The sequence below is a fragment of the Prunus persica genome, chromosome G8, assembly GCF_000346465.2.
Source record: "Prunus persica cultivar Lovell chromosome G8, Prunus_persica_NCBIv2, whole genome shotgun sequence".
NCBI lineage: Eukaryota > Viridiplantae > Streptophyta > Magnoliopsida > Rosales > Rosaceae > Prunus > Prunus persica.
Genome location: NC_034016.1, coordinates 21,451,148 through 21,469,897, shown reverse-complemented (window position 1 = coordinate 21,469,897; position 18,750 = coordinate 21,451,148). Strand labels below are relative to the sequence as shown.

General features: G+C 39.5%; 3 protein-coding genes, 1 long non-coding RNA gene and 1 other non-coding gene across 7 annotated transcripts; 1 reads left to right on the top strand and 4 right to left on the bottom strand.

The window, feature by feature from the left end:
- On the top strand, positions 358-1,268 carry LOC109950762. The gene is made up of 3 exons (XR_002273061.1): positions 358-635; positions 752-881; positions 1,126-1,268. It is a non-coding gene; the product is annotated as an uncharacterized LOC109950762 (long non-coding RNA).
- LOC18767470 (probable indole-3-acetic acid-amido synthetase GH3.6) lies at positions 2,581-4,851 on the bottom strand. Its single transcript, XM_007198930.2, has 3 exons — positions 4,470-4,851; positions 4,247-4,354; positions 2,581-4,150 (listed from the first exon to the last, which is right to left on the bottom strand). The coding sequence occupies exons 1-3, from the start codon at positions 4,754-4,756 to the stop codon at positions 2,821-2,823; spliced, it is 1,725 nt and encodes a 574-aa protein (XP_007198992.1). The 5' UTR covers positions 4,757-4,851; the 3' UTR covers positions 2,581-2,820.
- Positions 7,118-10,919, bottom strand: LOC18766748. The gene is made up of 4 exons (XM_007200918.2): positions 9,463-10,919; positions 7,953-8,160; positions 7,738-7,867; positions 7,118-7,600 (listed from the first exon to the last, which is right to left on the bottom strand). Exons 1-4 carry the CDS (start codon positions 10,434-10,436, stop codon positions 7,335-7,337), a joined length of 1,578 nt encoding a protein of 525 aa, XP_007200980.2. The 5' UTR covers positions 10,437-10,919; the 3' UTR covers positions 7,118-7,334.
- Positions 12,541-12,622, bottom strand: TRNAS-UGA. The gene has a single exon. It is a non-coding gene; the product is annotated as a tRNA-Ser (tRNA).
- LOC18767015 (putative E3 ubiquitin-protein ligase RF298) lies at positions 12,996-16,900 on the bottom strand. 3 transcript variants are annotated; one of them, XM_007201624.2, is made up of 4 exons: positions 16,729-16,900; positions 16,344-16,638; positions 14,059-16,127; positions 12,996-13,628 (listed from the first exon to the last, which is right to left on the bottom strand). In XM_007201624.2, exons 3-4 carry the CDS (start codon positions 16,057-16,059, stop codon positions 13,086-13,088), a joined length of 2,544 nt encoding a protein of 847 aa, XP_007201686.2. In that variant the 5' UTR covers positions 16,060-16,127; positions 16,344-16,638; positions 16,729-16,900; the 3' UTR covers positions 12,996-13,085. The 3 variants fall into 3 exon arrangements, with proteins under 3 accessions (XP_007201686.2, XP_020409391.1, XP_020409392.1); XM_020553802.1 differs by having other exon boundaries at positions 16,344-16,531; XM_020553803.1 differs by having other exon boundaries at positions 16,344-16,389.

Sequence of the window (18,750 nt, the reverse complement as noted above, 5' to 3'; positions counted from 1 at the left end):
TCTTTGTTTTTATGGGATTAAAAGTGAAAAGAGGGGTTTCTCACTAACACCACTATCAAAGTGTCATGAGATTTTGAATGTGAGACCACTAGTCTGCAAGTCAATGCTCTTTTTCATTGGATTAGACCGTTGACAAAAGTAGCCAATTGTGCCAATTGTATGAGTTTGCCAATATATGTGTGTGCATATTTTACAATTTGTCTATTATAGGCTTGGGTTTCTGGAACATTGTAATTCTCTTTATCTAGAGCGGGCTCATTACTCTTTGGGCCACCTAAAAAATAAAAACCCAATTTCTCTGAACTTGAAGAATAAGAGATGACGATTTTAGGCCTGCGATTTGGGGCCAACCGGTTATCGACTAAAACCAAAATCCCCAAATGTATTCGACCAAAAACAAAATCCCTAAACCTAGTTCTTCACAAGTTGTCGCTGGCCATAAGATCACTAAATGATTTACGATATGTTCAAGGGTCGATTTTTATGTAATAATTATCTAACATTGCACTCATAGGACCTGCATAAGAGATTAGTTTGGGATAGCCTTTCTGTTTATTTACGTTGTTATTAAAACGTCATAGCCAATGCTGGTAGAGGTTGGGAAATGATGTACTGGAATATAAACATAAATTCTGGTAGGGTGGTAGGGATTTTATAGTGTCTTTGAAAGTTTTGAATGGTTTCTTCTTCCGTTTGCCTTAATCTTCTTAATATCTAATTTATTTGTTGTGTTTCTCTGTTTTTCTTGTAGTGTCGTAAAAGACGGTTAAGAGTGGCTGTAAAAATCATAGACAATGATGTTTTGATAATGGACAAAACTTCTGGTTTCGATACAGCTGTTGAAGAAGCACAATGGGCAGTAAATTCAACATATAATTGAGGTAAATTATCATGCTTATTGTTTCTTATGTTACTTATTCAAATCATTTTTACTGCTCGTGCATGGATTTATGTTCATGTAAGTGGGTTTTGTTACTTTGAAGATTGATATCTCTTTTATTTGCTCATGTATTTATCATCTATATGGTTACTTTCCTTGATTAGTAGGAGGTGAAGTATTTGGCATCACTTTATCAGCATGAAATTACTTTTGGAGTTTACCTGACTCTTTGGTATTTGTTGCAGTCTCGGATAATCGGTTAGCTGCGGGCCTAATCCAACTATGTGGGGTGCCTCTGCCTAAGCCATGGAGAAGCGGGAAAATAGTTGTAATGTCTGCACAACATTGTATAAAATCCGAATGAATAGCATTAGTGAAATTTTGAACATGTTCATTTAATATTTGTGAACATGGATCATCAAAGAAAATGTATGCTCTTTCTAACTTTATAAATTCCTAAAATCACGTTGCTTTGTCAAAATATACACGTTCGTATTAACCTGTGGAATGGAAAAAATTAAAATTCAAAATCAACTTTTAGCGGCGGTTTTCTTAACCGTTTCTATAGATTCTTTTAGCAACGCTTAGCGACGACTAAAAGCATTGCCAAATCTATTAAAATTTCGTCACTAAATCCCATAAAACCGCCGCGAAATCGTGAAAATCGCTGTTAAATGTTTTAAACCGTCATTTAAAACTCTACTGGCTACTTTCTGCTGATTAGAGCCTTCCTCCTTTTCTTTTCCAGCTGAAATTCATTTTCCGGCTTATACTGCACGAAATTTAGCAAGATACAAATCCCAATTTCATTACTATTTGTCCTATCAATATCTACAATCAATATAGACTCTTCCGTGTTAAGAAATAACTTGTAAATTTGCTCTTAATATCGTCTACAATAAACTTGGCATAGGTTTCATAAGTGTATAAAAAATAACTTGAGTTTAAACTGAATTTCCTATTATCAGATTGCAACTGGGTTGATGGTCTGTCAACAATTGGGGGGAATCAATGGGGTCTATTTCTATGTCAGCATTTTACTAAAAGAATAGCTTGGCCATCTGACGCTACTATAATCTTTCTTTCTGATATCTACCACTTCCATGTATCTGTCTGTATCTTTCATCTTTCTGTGTGCAAACCGAATCACTCACTTAAAGCAGATAATCTTGTTCTACAATTGAAAGCTAAATACTATAGTATTTTGAACTATCTCAGGCTTTACTCCCAGACTTGGAACTATAACTATGCTATTCTTCAGGTTCTAAATTCCTACTATGACAGCTCTTGGAATCCTTGTAGCAGCCGTAATGGATAAAACTGGAAGAAAGCCTCTAATTTTGGTAAATTAGTGCACAGTTTAGTTCTAAGAATCTTCTGAGATAATTAACACCTATTCATGCTCAGAAAGTGCAAAGTTTTTCCGATTTATTCTAGGTTTCTGCATCATGAAGAAGGAACACTCCAGCAAAGTGCAACTCTTTGTGGGTAATTCTCATTGAAATTTTGACAGCACAATCCAGCAACCTGCTAGAAGGATCACTCTTCGACACCACAAGAGTTGTACTGTTATTTTTACAGATGATTAAATTGATTCGTACCAGAATGTTTTCTTTGCTTTTATTAACCCCAAAAGAGCTGATGCTAATTGTAGATTTGATTAACATCTCTTACAAAAACAAAAGCCATAAGCAAGCATAAACAAGAACCAACAAAATAAACAAGTCAGAGACACAGAGTAACAGACGATCATGAACAAATTTTACAAGAATCATTTGTTACAACAATGTATTAGTTAACCAGAACCACAGTTCAAGGTGAAGAACTTTCAGACACGTGTGTTGTACACTACATCCGTAATTTAAGGTTCAAGATATAAATCATACAGGAGGACGCATCTTGCCAAGAGTAAACCTTGATTTCTCTTTCTTGTCAAGAATTCATACAACGGTAACAAGAGCAGATCCTTCAAGGAAACGAGCAATTTCACGATTTCTTATGATCTTGGGTGGTTTATACTGGCTAGCTGGTGCTCCATTCCTGATGGCTACCTGTGATAGTCTGTCAAAGCTACCAGGCTTTACAACATATAATAGCAAAGGGCCTGATTCACCTCTATCTCTCTGGACCCTGTAAATGCCTCCCAAACCATCCTCAAGGGAAGAACAAAACCTCCTTAGAACTACAACTGACTCCTCTATCTTCTCTTGCATAAGCGACAGGCATCCCTCTTCAACTTCTACAAATACCTTCAACTGTTTTGGGCTCAACTCCATGTCTACAAAACTCGCAAACTCCGTAATCTCCATTTCCATTGCATTTCCAAGGTCAAGCTGAAACTTGTGGATTGCAGACATCAAGTCCTTCTCAGTTATAATCTCGTTGGGCCCTTTGGGTGCTTTCATGACATATTCCACTTGTGGAGATAAATTATAAAAACCAACAACCCTCACTATATCACCCAAATGATACCGGTAAAATCCTCTGTAAGTAGTGACAACGACTTCATACATCTTCCCCACTTCAACACCAGAAATATCGACTGTTTCTTTGCCAGCAGCATCAGTCTCATTCATATCTAATGGAAGAAACTCAAAATACGCTGCAGTTGGAAGCAAAACGAATCGAGTTTTCTCGGGGGGTTGCATAATATCCAAGTTAATACCCACACAGCATTCTGAGGCAAAATAGTCTCCACCTAAAAGAGGTATCTCTCCTGCATAGTGCTTAAGTTTTGGATAATACTGCTCCATACTTCCAGTAGTAACACACCTAACATAACGAACGTTTGGCCATAACTTGCTCACAATCCCACCCCGACTCTTTTCCTCGAAAACTGATCGAACTCTCTTCGCCAAGTCCAGTTGAGGCCCACCAAGAACCTCAACAACAGAATTCCTCATTGCAACATCAGAAAACTCCAAACTCGGGAACCCATGTTCAAGATCATGACATAGCTGCTCCCACTTGGACTCTAGAAGGCAAAACACTTTGATCAAGCCTATGGCATACGGGGCTCGAATTCCATCGACTAAATCAAAGCTCCTAATGCCACATAGAAGATGGCAATACATTTGGTGCTCAGCATTGGACCCAAGAATAACTTCCCGGGGACTGACAATAAAGCTAAGCTGAGACCAATTTGCATTGCCACTCTGCAAAGGGTATGTGGAAGCAGCCATAACCTTAACACCACCTCTAGTAGTTCTTACATTATCGGCATATATAAACCATAGTATCTTATTGACTGTAGGCCTTGGAGGAAACAACCTAGATACAAAATTTAAAACCAAACCCATCACACAAAAATCTAAGTTAAATACGAAAATGAAAAACAGAAATCAAGAATTTTGTTAAAAATTATACCTTTTGAGAATTGCGGCACTGCCTTGGTGAGCTATGTAGGAGGCGGCTTTGGAGAGTTTAGAGTCGAAGTAAGGTATCAACTTGGGCCTCGGTGAACTTGTCCCGGAGCTTCAACAGCCAAAAAACTATATAAAGGACTTAATTTTTCATTTAGATTTGCCATGGCAGAAGAGTGAGATCGAGAGTCAGATTGATGAATATATATATATATGTATGTATGTACCTGTAGAAGAAGCAGAGGAGAGGATCGACAGAGAGGAGAGGTTGATGATGATGACGTGGACTGTCGGCCATTTGATTGATGAGGTCAGCGTAGTCATCGTACGAAGACAAGGGCACGGAGCGGCGGAACGTGGCGGCGTCGAGCGGCGCATCGTGGGCTGGGAGGTAAGGCTGGAGATACAACACGGTACCGTTTTGGTCGAGGATGGAGCGGAGGGTGTCCAGCTGGTGACGCGTGGCGTTGCGGGTGGAGTCGTCGAGTTTCAGGAGGAGCTCGTCGTCTGTCATATCGTCCAGTCCAATGAGGCAAAAAGAACAGAGACGGCGCGCTTTTGTTCCAATAGAGTGACACGTATCTAGAAAAACTCAATATTGCCCTTACTATTTTCGTATTTTAGTAGGTAGAAACGACTTTAGCTATTTTTCGTTATTTTTAGTTTGACCCCAAGGGTGGCTGTCGTGTAGTGAAATATTTTCCAATTAGGCCCAAATACTTGTTGAGCTTTTATATGCTGCCACGTGTCCGCATGTACTCTCCTAGGCCTAGCAAAGAAAAGGTTTTGGACCGTTGAAGAAGCAGAGCAGAGGATCGAGAGAGAGAGAGAGAGAGAGAGAGAATCGGCGGAAGATGGCGGCGTCGGGCGGCGCCATTGATGCCTTCGAAGCTAGAGATGACTGAAGAACGACGCCGTTTTGATCGCGGATAGAAACATGTTGGTAGTTTTAGTAAATGAAAGCAATTAAGCAAATGAAAGAAGTGCAAAACTCATTTCTTGATCAACGACCTGATCATCATCATGATCATCAAGATCATGTTTTTCTTGGTGCGAAGGGTTCGGACTTGACGATGTGTACGGAGATTCTGGGCTCAGAGAGCGGCGATTTCATGGTGGCCGAGACTCTGTGGACGGCGATGGCCGATGAAGACGTCCGATCAGGAATATCGTCGTCTTCTTCTTCTTCTTCTTCAGCATTAAAACTGAGAACGACGTCGTCAATGCTGAGGAAACAGAGGCTGATGAAGAATTTGGCGCCAATGCTGCCATTGCTGTCCACGCTGGACATGTACGGACGGCCAAGATTCACTCTGGAAAGGAAAACGAGTATGATGAGCGACGGACGGCTCTTGATTTCTATAGACAAGGGGCAGCGCCCCAGGGCTGTGCCGCCTAATGGGAAGCGGAGGAGCACTAGCACTAGTATCAGTAAGAAGCTAGTGCTTTCTTACAATTCAGACTCTAATGATGAAGAAGATGATCGAGAAGATTCGGAGAAGAAGCGAGAGGGTTTATCAAATTGAAAATCTATACTGTGAAATTAATTGGTGTTAGGTAAATTTGATCTTCTTCAATTTGGTAGTATTCAATTTCAATTTGATCGTCTCCGTGACGTTCTTGATTTTCTTGATCATCCGGCAGACTTCGCAGTCGCAGAGAGAGATCAGAGGTTGATGATGAGGAGGAAGGATTTCCCGCCATTATTGTGTACACTGAATGGGAACGGACGGCCAAGATTCGCTATGAAGAAAGTCAGGAGCGATGGACGGCTCTTGATTTTTGTGGAGAATAACTAACCCCCCGGCGGTTGAAAAACAACCACAAGTAGAAGTTCGTTCTGTGATTTACAGTTTTGAATACGAACACAACCAATTGATCGTGCATGACTACTTTACATAATTTGTGATCATCGATTTGTTTAGTTAATTAAGAAATTGGATTGGATTAATTTAGACTAGACTGTAGTCCGTAGAAGTGATTACTGTTTTTGTTTATACCGGAGATAAACGGCCTATGACAACCGAACACGTGGACAGGATCGATTTTGGCTGCAGAAATGCCTTCGGCATGCTTCCTACCGAAGCCATCTATCTTGGCCCTTTTTACCATCGAACACGTGTCATGCTCACAATCCATGTCCACAGTCTCACATCGGAAATATGAGCATAGTGCACACCTCCCAAGGCCTATATAAGAAGACCCCTATCCCCAAAAAGAAGGGATCAGAACGAACGGTACGCTACCGATTGAACTGTCAGTTAACATTACTAAATCTGTACTTACTAAAGCATCGAAGAGCCTTCGGCCGGTACCACACCGGTACCTCAAGGACTTACCGAACGCGTCCTTTTGCAGGTACTCACCCTTCCGAAGCAAGACACCTTCCGAAGCAAGTCACCTGCCGAAGACATAAATATAACTAAGTTGACGAAATACGTGCCGAACCACTTTTTCGTATAACTACTCAGCTCTCATTTTTAATTTGCATAGCTTTGAGCACAAAGGTCATTTTCTCCTCCATAAAGCGATTCGTTTGAATGCCAATTGGGTACCCAACGATTGATCAAAGAGTGATCTATGGACGACACCCAAGGTGTCAACTGGGCTATGCTCCTCCTACTCATTGATTGCACAAGAAAATTTGATGGTTTGGCAAAGAAAATATGTCTTGCACAATTAAGACAATGTTTCCCTTTGCCATAGTTGTTGTTACTTGCACTACACGTTTGGAATTGTATATAAGAACTGAGAAGGGGATGCACTTAATGTGGAAGGTTGATAAGACTAATGGTCAAAGCAGCTCATCTTTCTCAGTCAAAGTTTACACTCAATGTCTGGGGTAACAAAATGAGAAACAAATCAAGAAAGTGAAGAACAAAGAAATCACTCTGATAATAATATATTAACTTTTCACTCTGCTGTACAATTTGAAGAAAAGAAAAATGCCAACCACACCCACCAAATTTCATCAGTTGTTCTGTTCCTAATAACCCAAGTAGACAGTAAATCAATCTTCCCCTCCTTTAACAAACCAACACTAAATCTAAACTGTAAAAATACAAGTCAATTAACCTATATATTATTTCTGATCATTTCTTTGGAAGTTTCCATATCCCTTTTGATGGAGAAGTAGTGTTTGTTATCTTTGTAACCTTTTGCTTCATTTGCCGCCTTCTGGTGTGATCTTCTCCAACACCATTATCCACTTTTATCACATCAACTCTTACTATATGATGATCTGATGTCCCTTTGGAAGAAAACACTGAGTATGACCCAGGAACAAACTTGTAGGGTGAATTTGAAGATGCCAATATGTAATCCACCCTGGTTCCATACTTGCAGGTCCCCTGCACACCTGCATCAAAGCATAAATCTAGGCATTTAGAAGGGGATTAATTCGAATTCGCTGAATTTTTTTAATGAGGCCTAATTGGGAGAGAAAAATAAATAAATAAGGAAAATTAACACTAGGGTACAGGTTGGTTCTTGTACTTTGGCCTTTGGCAATCATAACCACTGATTCATATTCTCCTTCAAAGTCCTTAGCATCTGTATATTGTTTACTCTTCAAGTATCTCATTACTTCAACCTTAGGCCTTGGCTTTCCCATCTCCTCATAATACTGCAGCCAAAGAAAAACAAGGTGATTAAATTAACTATATAATCAGTACACATAATTATCATTAGAAACCTCACTTATGTATCACCTTTACAATATCAGTCCATCTTTCTTGAGAGTAGTCTGATTCATCCAAAGAATTGAGACCTCCAGCCAAGATGTGGGGTTCATTGCTAGATTGGATTATAGCATTGATCTGCCTCATCCTCCAGTTCTCATCAAGATGGTCAAGGTGGGTGCAGTGGAAGTTGACTTCTCCTGCTTCAGGAACATCTATGGTGGCCTTTAGGACATTCCTGTGTGTGTGTCATTTTCAAGCACCCAATTTAGTTAATCTTTCTGTCCGATTTTCACTTATTACTAAAAGTGATTTTACATCAGCATTAATCATGATGTTTTCACTGTTAACAGAAAAATAGAGGACCAACAACAGTTAAAGGCAATGCTGCCTTTTCAAGAAACAGAAAGATGTAAAAGTCTCGTGTATCTCAATCATGCTAATTATTTTATTAACATAACCCACCTACACTGCAGTCCAGTCATACCAATGTACTCCTTACCTAACATTACTTTTTTATACTCCTTAACAGCGATATTTCTCTTTCATTAAAAGGGAGCTTATGGTTAGCTAGGAGGGTTAAGCCTTGTGAAGTTTGAGTGATATTGACAATCATGGATGGTAAAAGACTTTTCCATCATCAGATACCTTTCTGAAAAGAGAAACATCGCTAGATATTGAAATATGAGTAAACTGGTACATCTGTAATTCCAAATTCCAAATCCACCACTAACCAAGTGCTCTCAAGCGACAGATACATCTGTACAGTTGGGATTTTATGCGGCGTAGAAATGCATTAAGTATTAGTTCCCCCAGCCCAAAAAAGAAAAAGAAAAAAAGAAAAGCATTAATTTGTGATTCAGAAATCAGGTTGCCAAGGAAATTATATGAAATGAGGTGCAAATTTCCAAGAAACTCTTGGTTAGGATATTCCTCAAAAACTCAGTAAATTTGGAAGCTTTGATTTATCGTAGGAAATGTCCGTAGATCAGCTAAGAACATTGATAGTGCATTCTGGAAATGAATCATTATCAAGTCTCAGGACAACCTAGAAGATAATATATAAAAAATTGCAAAATACGTGGACAACTCTGCACAGCACAGCTGTTACTGAGGAGACTCAGATAATAGCAGACTCAGTAAAACACCAAACTTTCGACCTAATATAGTTGAACCAGACAGGCTGTAAGGTAATAGAAGCCCATGAACAGATAGATCACAGATTTAATTTAGGACACTGGAATCGATTCCGATATGGGCTATTTTTTCTAGCTTTTGAAAAGTTACCCAAATAATATCAGATTGTATTCTATGGTAAAGTTTAGAACTTTAGAATCATTGATGACTTTATGAAAAAAAAAATATATGAAAGTAAACATGTCTTCAACTTTGTTTTGCAAAGTCTGGGACCATAAACTGAGCATTCAATCGAAGAAATTTCCTTGAAGGCAGCATTAGAAAAGAGAAAAACAGAGGACATTACTGAATGATGTTAAAGAACCAATTCTATATACAAAGGAAAAGGAAAAGTTGTAATCACCTGAAATCAGTGTCATCAAAGATTTTCTGAACCTTCGACCGCTTAATCGGCCATTTTGATAAGATGGCGTTGCCATACTCAGGTGCCCAACTTTCAGCAAAAACATAATTCATGCCCAAAGCAGCAGCCAAATCAGACAGAGGCTTCATGGCCTTCTCTTCCTCTGCCTTCACATCTTGCAAAGCCAATATATCAGCATCCAACTCTCTCAGCACATCAAGCACTGTCCTATGGCTTCTATAAAACTCTCCTCCATCTGCTGTGCGATTACCAATATTTGCACAAAAGCTCACACTTGATGATCTCAGAGGAGCCTTTCCTCTCAGAAGTCTAGTCTTACCACTACTACTTGGACAAGAAGAGTCTTCCTTTCCTCCTCCTCCTTCAGAAAAGCTCAATTGTCTATTTCTCAGTAAAGAAATCTCATTGTCAGGCAAATTGATCGAAACCCGCAACTTGGATTTCACAAACTTCTGTTGCTTAGAGAGATTCTCTGTGTTGTTCATTGAATTGGGATGTAAAGGAGATTGCTTTAAAATACTCTTTGGGCGATCATTTACAGACTTTGCTTGAACGTTAATGTGCCTAACCTTCATACTATCTCCGTTTTCATCATCAAAGCTCTCAACTTTCTCACTTTTTGGAACCGCAGGTGCCATTGAGAACAGGGCAGCATTAAAAGTCGCTATCCTTATAGGCCTCTCTGTTTTTAAGTCACCCAATTGACCATTAGGGTGAACTGCCGCCGACCCATTAATGCTAGCTTCATGTCTAGCCTCAAGTTGAGATTTTTTGGAGTTTGTTTTCCCAAATCGCTTGATGACAACTTTGGGCCTAGAGCGGCGGCGAACCGGCCACCGGAGGCGGTGGCAGAGACGGAGGAGGCTCTTGTTAAGGAGATTGAGCATTGGGGAGAAATGGGTGCGGCACAAAATGGCTGGTTCTGGTTTTTTTTGTGTTGTTGTTGAGAGCATGAGAATGAGAATTTTAAAGGGAAATTGGAGAAAGCTGCAGAGTTGTTTTCAACTCTGGCTCTCTCGTGTTGTTAGGCACGAATTTTATGGAAGTAGAAGGATTAGTTTAGTGACTTAAACTTTTGTTAGATAGAAGGTGAAAATGTGGAAGGAGTCTTCTAGGAAAAGGGTTGGTGACACTTGGCGGTCAACTAGGGGTTGAATAAGACTTTAGGGGTTAATGATGATGCATATAGATTCGTGGAGAGAGAGAGAGAGAGAGAGAGAGAGAGAGAGAGAGAGAATGGTGAAATCCTATTCCCAACTGCTCCATAGTCTCTCCAAAGAAACAAAGAAAAATGCAGAACTGCATTATTTGTATATGCCCGGCCGGCCTGCTCCTAGCTAGTGGGTTTATTGGACTTTAGAGAAATGTCATGTCGTTTGGTTTGGGATTTAAGATTAAGATAATGGAAATGAGTTGTTTAATTAGTGAGGTCCAATAAATAAATAAAGAGAGAAAGAAATGTGAATAATTATTTTTGAGAAAGGCAAAAAGAAATTAATAAGAAAATTAAAGCCCCTGCCCGACAACTACAGGCCATGCATGCAAGTAGAAGTAGGATTCTTATTTCGAACGCCACGTCACCTGAAATCCGGCGTATCCAACTCCTATGCAAGCCTAGTGGAGCTGGACTGCTGGAGTCCATTACTTGTCAACTACTATAAATGAGGTGTTGTAGGGCCCTATGGGCTCCTCCTCCTCTCATCATCCTTAAATACAAAGGCCCATTAATTCTCTCCTCCGACTCCGACTGTTCTTTTCTAGTTAAATAAATATGTTATGTTGTCGCACCGTGAATTTATATTATACATAAATTGATACTCGAACAAAATAATATGTCATTGACCTGAAAGAAAAAATAAAAATAAAAATAAAAATAAAAAATGTCAGACCCGAATCGAAGAGAAATAAAATAGTGAGCATAGAAAAGCCAAGAGAGTTAGACAACAAATGCTTACAAAAATGGACTCGGCATTCTCTGGAAGATGAAGAATAATAAATGAGGGATATAAATAAAAGAATAGTAGGTGAGTTGGGATTTGTTTATGTCTTTATGGAGGTGACTTTGTTTTATTTTAGTGTGTGTGGGTCTCTAGCTGGATATGAATCTGATGCATGGGATTATTGGCAGCTCTTCTTTTCTCAGCAAAATGACAGCTCTTATTTTCTCTCTTGTTGCCCCACGTACGTAACCCTCCCTCAGCACCTGATCATCATTTTTTGGGCTCTTGGAAGATTGAGATCGGAATATTTTAGTGGCTGTCCTAGTCTCTAGTGGAATAAGAAACAGTGAGGCCCATAATCTGGAGAGAGAGAGAGAGAGAGAGAGAGAGAGAGAGAGAGAGAGAGAGGTGCAATATGGAATATTAAAGATGTTGTTTGCTAGCTAGAGATGGAAAGGAGGATTAATTTGATTCTTAGGTCAACTGGCTTCCTGGATTTCAAGACCTACCAGTCTAACATGAGGTTTTGATCAAACTTTTCAGATTTTTTTTGGGTCTGTCAGATCAAATCAAACAAGTCTATATACTTATTTACTCTTCAAATATCATGCTGAACATGTAGAGCAGCAATTTTGGGTAGGTAGCATTATATATATATATATATATATGAGAATGGCCAATCATTTGCCCAATTGTGACCAGATAGAGATTTCAATTAATGGTGTGTGGCTGCTGTTCTTTCCTACTTTAATTTAAATTTATAGATAGATATAGCAGAAAGCATGGATATATAAGTCTCACCTGGGAATTGGCCCAAAGATCAAGAAATTTATGGCAGAAATAATAATGACCAGAAAACTCATTTATGCAGAAGCCCACCTCATGCCTTCAAGGGCCATGCAGCTTTATTAGGGTGAACTTGTGCATTGCCTTCAAATGGTACAGCAGGTTAAGAAGCAGGTGGTTTCTTGGTTTTGCTTCTTCTTCTTCTAACCATAAAAATGAAAATAAAATTTTGAGGCTTTGAAATATGTGTGTGTGAGAGTGCAAAGCACCTTCAAGAAGAAGAGTTTCATGTCGGGATATAGCACAATTAAACAAAAAAGAAGAAAAGAATCGTCGACAGCAGGGTTCGAACCTGCGCGGGCGAAGCCCAACAGATTTCAAGTCTGTCTCCTTAACCACTCGGACATATCGACTTCTTGTTCATTCTGTTCGGCTAATTCAATTATAACTGAATTACTTATTTTTGGAATTGAAGAACACTCACTCTATCAGTATTCAGTAGATGTGAAATACAGCAGCATTAGGAAGATAAAAATTCTTACTTATATGAGTATGAAGTCTAACCATTAGTTCTTTTTTAAGAAAAGAAAAATCCAGGTTGAAAAGAACCAGAATTAAAGGAACATTGCAGAAGGCATATTTCATATTATATAAAAAGGTCATCCTACACTTTACAAGGCAACTATGACTCCACAAACTCTTCTCTGTCTATTTCTTTTTGGGGTTGAACCACCTCTATGACCTGTATGACCCAGAAAATAAAAGAAAACAAAATCCACCATAGTAGGAACGAATTTAACTAAAGTTTCCTCCATTGATCCATTCAAATGATTGCTCTCATTATCCAGTCACTATTCTCACTAGAAGGTTTACACACTATGGATGAGCATACTGCACATTGATCCTTCGTTGAATTGGGGTCCTACAAGAAGGGCAGTCCTCCATTCCTTGTTTCTTATGAAGCTCATTGCATTTTGCACAAACAACCTGATGCGCACACGGAAGGAAAACCACTGACATCTCCTCAGATAGGCACATCACACACTCGCGGTCCTGTCTCAAACTTCCAGTCCCAAAATAGTCCTCGGAATTCATTACCCTCTTGATGCTGGTAAAATTTTGGGTTCCCTTTGTTGCCATCAGTGTCTTTCTGTCTAACAGGCAACCTCCAAAGCTTCCAGCAGCTCCCCTTCTTAGTGCTGCAATTCTTGAAGAGTCAGACTTCAATTGAAATTCAGATAATTTGCTCTCGAGTTCTTTGATGTCTTCCATATACTTCTGCATATCATTTTCTGCCTTCTGTTTGATCTTGTCCTCCTCCACTTTTGCCGAAGCTTCACGCTGTTCTCTTTCATTTCTCATGGAGTTAGCATGTGCAAGTAGTTTCTCATTTTCTGTGTTCTCCCGTTTCCATCTAGCCTGTAAAATTTATCATCATTAGTAAGAAATAACAACCAGCACATCACTGGGCCATCAATTTACACCAGCAAACACTTGAATAGTACCAACTAGTATCACATGTGTGTTGACTGTCTATTAAATTTTGGTTTTTAAGGTCATAACTAAACCATCCCCAACCCCATCACCCCTTATCGCTTGAGCCAAAGCTCAAGTGGAAATTTTATGTATACAATCGTGTGAACAATTCATGGAAAAAGAAGATTCCTTATTATGCTCAGTGAGAACAATTGTTGACTTAGTAGGATCCCATCACAAGCAAACATTTTGTTTGAAAACAAGGCCACGACCTTTTCCAGTGACTTAAGACTTGTTCACCAGTATCCCACAAGCGATCCAACTTAACTTGTTTCTGAAAGGTAACTTTTACATCCACGTTGAAGAAGCATACCTCGATTTGATGATGGACACTTTTTGCCTTGCCTAGATCCTGTTGAAGTGAAGCCACCTTCTTCTTTTCTGTTTCAAGCTCCTCCTGCAATGAGCTTATCTCCCCCTCCCATGCCTGGGCCCTTTTCAGTGATCTCTGCTCTTGGTCTAATGCATCCAGGTGACGTCTTGCTTTCTCCAAAGCTATTTTTTTGGCATCAAGCAACTTCTTTTTCAGAGTGGAATTCTCCACCTCAAGCCTACAGATATTAGAGTTAGCTCTCTCAACCTGGCCAGTTGCATTGTTCAAGGCATGCTCCAACTCAGACAGCCTCTTCATGGTGTTCTCCTCCAACATTTGTTTCTCCTTCTTAAATTGCTCCGCTTCTTCCTTCTCTTGCCTCAGTGTTTTAAGTTCAGGCCGTTCCTTACTAAGCCTACGAGAAACCTGCATAACCTTCTCATTGGCCCACTTAGTCCAGCCTTGTAGCTCATTCTGCAGCTCCTCCAGCCTAGGAACTAGCTTCAAAATCAGCTCATCCTTCTCATCTTGTGGTACATACTTTCCTAGAGACTTATCATATGGAATGCCAGCACAGTAATCAAGAATCTTGGGGGATTCGGAGGTGCAAACTGGGGTCTTAGGTCCAGATATCTCTTCCAACCCAGATTTCTGGGAAAACTTGGTATCTGTAGAAGGCAAGGAAGATATGGCACCTTTTTCAGGTACTGTTGATGAGCAACCTGTTGCAGGTGAAGCAGATGGACTACTGGTGGAAGCATGATGCCTTCCATCTGCTGAAGGGATGGTGGCTCCACCTTGAGCACTTGACTTTGAGGAACCAACTGTTGTACGTGCTCCAGGAAGTTCAGGCGGAGGCTTCATCCTCTTCTCCACAAAGAAACCACCAACTGTGACTTTCCCTGACTTGAAGCCTCCTTTTGACCCATAGGCCCTGTAATTTCTCTCCATATGGAAGGACTTCCTCCGAAGTGCTGCTAATTCTTTCTTGGTGCGCCATTTTCGAACGGCTCCTGACTTTTCTTCAGAGGTACATGTTTGAGATTTGTTTTGCATATATTCCTCAGTGAAGCCTAAGCATTTTTCAAGACTGTCAAGCATAGATGACAAACTGTCTTTCTCAGGGGTTAGCCCTCCAGGCGCATGAGAATGTTTGGAGTTGGGCACGTTAGGGAAACTTCCAAATTTGAGTGCTTCAGTCGAATTGTTTTGAGGAGCTCTCTCTTGAGCATGGGAGAGTGGAGGCATTGAGGAATTTGCTTGGTTGGGATTGGGATTTGGATGGATGGTTTCAAAGCTAGTTGCCTCTGATCTTAATTGGGTAGAGGAAGAATCAGAGGAGCTCGCTCTTGAGGATTCTTCAAAAGCACTTAATGGATCTCCTTCCGATGTACAGGCTTGCAAAATGTTTAAGTCACAGATCAACAGCCACCACATTGCTTCCGCAACTGATAAGGATGGCCTCACCTCCCTAAGCACACTGATCATTTCTAGCATTGTGTACTCCACCAGGTGCTGTAAATTACCAAACTCATTATCTCTTGAAGCATCAAAACCCTTCCCTTTGTTAAGAAATTCCAGAGTATCATTAACAATATTTGATAGAGGGTCTTTACTGCCAATGTAAAGGCCGCCTCTTGAAACAGCCTTTTCAGCAACCTCCTCACTGTACCCGCATTCAGCAACCTGCTTAACTGCACTCTGGAAAATTGCTTGCAAATAAGACAGCAACAGTTCTTCCAGCTGACACACAATGGGATCATCCCAATCTGTACATTCAAAGGCTCCCGCTTCCACTTCTTCTTTGGGCTGAACCACCCCAGCATCCACTGACACATTGTCACTCAATTTTGGACACATTTCTGGAGATAATTCACACTGAGGGAATACAGTTAGGGGAGAAGTTGTATTCTCCAGAGAAGGGTCAGCTAATTTTCTCTTGTTCTTACTTCCTTTTCTTAAGGATTCCCCTTGTTTACTAGCAGTACCACTATTGACCATTTTTCTCAAACTATGAACAACAAGAACTAACTTCACAAAATCACCAGTCGACTCTAAATCAGTAAACCCTATACACGAAAACAAATAAAAAGAAAAAAGTGAGAATTTTACAGAAACGATCGAACAAACATTGTCAAAAGGGAAACCATATTCTCAAACATTTCGCAGATACTCAATGTAAACAAAAAAATTGTGACTTATCAAGGAAAGTAATCATAAACAACAAGATAGGCATTCGTCATTCTTCAAATGAAATTAACTAGAAATACTAGAAAATTTCATACCTGAGCTACTAAGAGACGAGGGCAAATAGGCACAATAAGCACTCTCCTGTTAAAAAAGCACTTAAATTGTTCAAAAGCAGACACGCCCATGTATGAAAGTTGGAGAACAAACAGATTATAAGCGCACCCAGACCCAGTTAGCTAAAACCAGCAAATAGCCAATAACGCATGCAGCCACACAAGTCCAACTGTTCAAATACCAAGACATCACCGACAAACCATTGCTTCAAAAACATCAGAAAGTTGATGCCCATTTCACAAAACCACCAAAAGTTGATCCTGGTGGTTACAAAATCTTAAATAGATAGAGCAAAAAATAAGAACGAACCCAAATGAAGAAAAATATTAAATTTTTTCATATACCCACAATCAAATAGAGACGTACCAGGCAAAAGCTGAGGTTTCTGTGAAGCCAATAAAAGCTTCGACGTAACGTTAATGGCGAGGAGAAAGTTAAGGGGCAATGGCTCCCATTCTGCTACGAGAGAGCAATGCGTGAAGCTTCTTCAGTGCCTGCTGCTGTGTTTGCGCCTCACTGGCTCACTCTTGGGTTTTGGGGATGGTTTTACATATACAGAAGCCACATAGCCAAATAAAAACTGGTCCTGCTTCGCACTAGACCTCTTGGGTCTTGGCCCAATTTGGCTTTATAAGGACAACTTATACAAAGATTAGAGACCTTAAACCATTTTCCCTCCTACCTATTTAATTTAATTCAACTTCAATTCTTGAGATGCACTAATCTCAACCATTCAATCAATATCCCCACTTGAATTCACTTTAATGGATGGCTTGGATTTGCACACTAATTATAGTAATAGCAGAGGACTTGAAAACATTTAATTTCATCATTAGGTACATGCAACTGACCCAATTTAGGGCTAAATAGGGTGAGTAGTTCTAGTATATTGTTCAGTAATAAAAGGTAGGTATAGGAGTTTTGGTAGGTTAATAAATAAAATGGATTTATAATCCATTTTGCACTTGTATATTGAGCTTTGGTGTTGATAAAAGTGTACATTTTATTGATGATTACAAAGAAGAAGTTCATGTTAATCCATATCATACTTATTTAGTTCAATCAATTATCAAAATCTAACATAGATTAGTATGATCTTTTCCTTCGTCGCAATGTATAAAACACCTACACTCAATTTTTTTTATTTTATATTTTAGTATAAGTGATTGTCTAAGCTACAGGGGATGAGGATTTCTCACATACACACACTACTATAATATCGTGAAAATTCAACCTGATATTTTTAGTATGCAAATCAAGGCTATTTTTTCCTTAGCTACCCCGTTGACACCGCACCCAAATTTAAGCACATAGCAATTCACACAAAGACAAATTAGAAAGTAAAAAGGTGAGTTCCTTTTGCTGATTTTCATATCCATATAAGTCCAGATGCTAGAATTAAATTGCATTAATTACCCATGCAAAAGAACAAAAGGCAATAACTGAATAATTAAGGGAATCCAACTCCTAGTTAAAATAGGAAACTGATTATTTTGTTGGTTTATGGAGTGTTTGTAGACTTATTTTATTTATTTATAATCAGAATTGTAAAACATCCAACTTTGTTGGTATACTGTTTAATGTTTATTTATATATATATTTTGGAGAAATATTTGTTACTTGTTACTTATTAGTGGTTGTTTTAGCGATTTCATAATGGAAAATTCATTTAATGTTTTATTTTCTGAGGCCCAATCCTAATCAAAATAATATATCTAACTAGGGCATTTGGTTTTATTAGTGTTTTAATACAAGGCCCAATTGATAGCCCATCTCTCCTTTTGTTTTTCCCATCAACAAAAGCCCAGGCCCAAGTCTAACATGAGCCGTCTCCAGCCCCTCCCTGTGACCTATCATGATTCATCTTCTTCAATCCTCATCTCGCCACCCCAAAATCTGAGCCACCATCATCATCTTGTCCCTGACCTTGGAGATTCCAAAATAGCGTTTTTTTTTATGAGTCAAAATCTCCCAGGCCGCCTAGGCGGCCGCCTAGCGCCTAGTCCCCGCCTAGGCCGATTTTTCGAACACTGCCTGAACATCAGAAACCTCCGCAGAAAATAGTATATGCTTATAGCTTCCTGATGCTAATTCCTTGCCTGAACTCCTTGAAAAAATTCCTCAAAGGAAATCATGCCCGCCCACCCGAAAGCCATTGTTCATGAATAATTTCTGCATTCGTTTCCTTGCACTAGTCTAGGGAAGAAAACACGTGGTGCATTTCTTTCTTGACAGAGAAAAGCAACTAAAACACTTGAAATAAGCAAACTGACGTTGATCCCAATCTATTTCAGTCAGTTTCTACCAGTGCCAACCAAGTAGGCAATTCTCTCAAGAAAAAAAACATGCGGTCATGGCAGAACCAGTTACAGTGAGCAATAACTTGCC